Here is a 1,385-nt window from a genome sequence, read left to right on the forward strand (position 1 = left end):
TCTCCTGAAGCTTTTACTGAGAGCCCCCCGCTGAGACTTTGACCTGTTGATACCAGTAAAACCTCATTATTTTGCCTGGAATGGGCAGTTTCTCTGCTCTAACTTCTGTCCCGGGAAACCGGGCAAAAATATTGTCCCCGTTCAACCTTCTTTCAACCTGGTGGCTCTCCTCTTGGCTTGAATTATTCTGCCTGAGCACTTGTGCTGCTCATTCCCTCTGCCCACCCCCCCACCGAGCGGTAGTTCCGCTCGTGAATCCTCCTCCGGGGTCCTTCCTCGGAGCACCTCTGGCTTCCCTGAACCTGGATGACTTAAAACCTCCCGCAACTCCAGTTGACTTGGAGTCTGGAGCCTTACGAGCAGTTCTTATCTAGGTCATGCCATTACCCACGTGTGCTTTATAAATTATTTAGCACGGCTTGTAATGCACACCGCATCCATCCGGCCGTCCCCCGTGCACCTGGAGGGCACGCGAGGCTGGAAGGACGAGCAGCCGCTTAGCGCCGGTGAGTCTGCAAGAACCGATGGCCTCTGCCTTTCGGGTCCGCAGCTCCTCGAGCGTCTCTCCTCGCTACGGCGACGTCTGTAGGAGCTGAGCAAAAACCCTCTGTTCAAATGAAAAAAAAAAAAAAAAAAACCAACCCAAAAACCCAGCAAGTCTGCGTGCGTGCATGTGTGAATGAGTTGTTTTGAGTCATCTTCTGGGAGCAGCTGAAAACAAACACCCCCTGCGAGTTATTAATTGGGGACTTTGTTGTTTGCCTGGAAGCTGGCTTCGGCGGAGGTTTGCTTGCTTGGAAGGATTTTTTATTTTTTTTTTCCCCACGCGTTGCTGAGCTTAATTGAACTTTCTGGTGTCTGCTCTCTGCAGGTCAGATGCAGAAGCCTTTTGAAGATGCCTCATTTGCGCTGAGGGCTGGGGAGATGAGCGGCCCAGTTTTCACAGAATCAGGGATCCACATCATCCTCCGCACAGAGTGAAGTGCCTTGGTGACGTGTTAGAAAGGAAAGGGCGAGGGGAAGAAAGGAAATACAAAACAAAAAACCAAACCAAACCCAACCCTACTCCAACCCTGCACTCTCCCAGAGGAACTTCATATCCAGTTAAAAAAGCAAAAAAAAAAAAAAAAAAAAAGAAAAAAAAAAAAAAAAAAAGCAGCTCATTTCATATCTCGATATCTTCTGTGGCACCCGACACCGTGTTTGTCACCTGCAGAGACGCATGGTTAGCCGAGGGCGAGAACGCCATCGGAATAAGACAGTAGCATCCTTCAGGAGCAGAGGGGAATGTTCAACCCGACGTTCCTGGCATGCCCCAGCTGCTTGAGTTCCATTGCCGTGTCTCCTAAAGCCGAGGATGCTAACGGTCGCCCTTCAGCGCTTCC

The 1,385-nt window shown here is 50.4% G+C and overlaps 1 protein-coding gene across 1 annotated transcript in view; it reads left to right on the forward strand.

Moving 5' to 3' along the window:
• The window catches only part of PIN1 (peptidylprolyl cis/trans isomerase, NIMA-interacting 1), a 12,056-nt gene extending 10,682 nt beyond the window's left edge, over positions 1 to 1,374 (forward strand). The window contains exon 4 of the mRNA XM_009643032.2: positions 872 to 1,374. Coding sequence (XP_009641327.1) covers positions 872 to 981 — 110 coding nt within the window. The 3' untranslated portion in view covers positions 982 to 1,374. The remainder of the gene's footprint in view (positions 1 to 871) is intronic.
• Positions 1,375 to 1,385: the final 11 nt, after the last annotated feature.

Source organism: Egretta garzetta, unplaced genomic scaffold (genome assembly GCF_000687185.1).
Source record: "Egretta garzetta isolate BGI_Z169 unplaced genomic scaffold, ASM68718v1 scaffold1267, whole genome shotgun sequence".
Taxonomy (NCBI): Eukaryota; Metazoa; Chordata; class Aves; order Pelecaniformes; family Ardeidae; genus Egretta; species Egretta garzetta.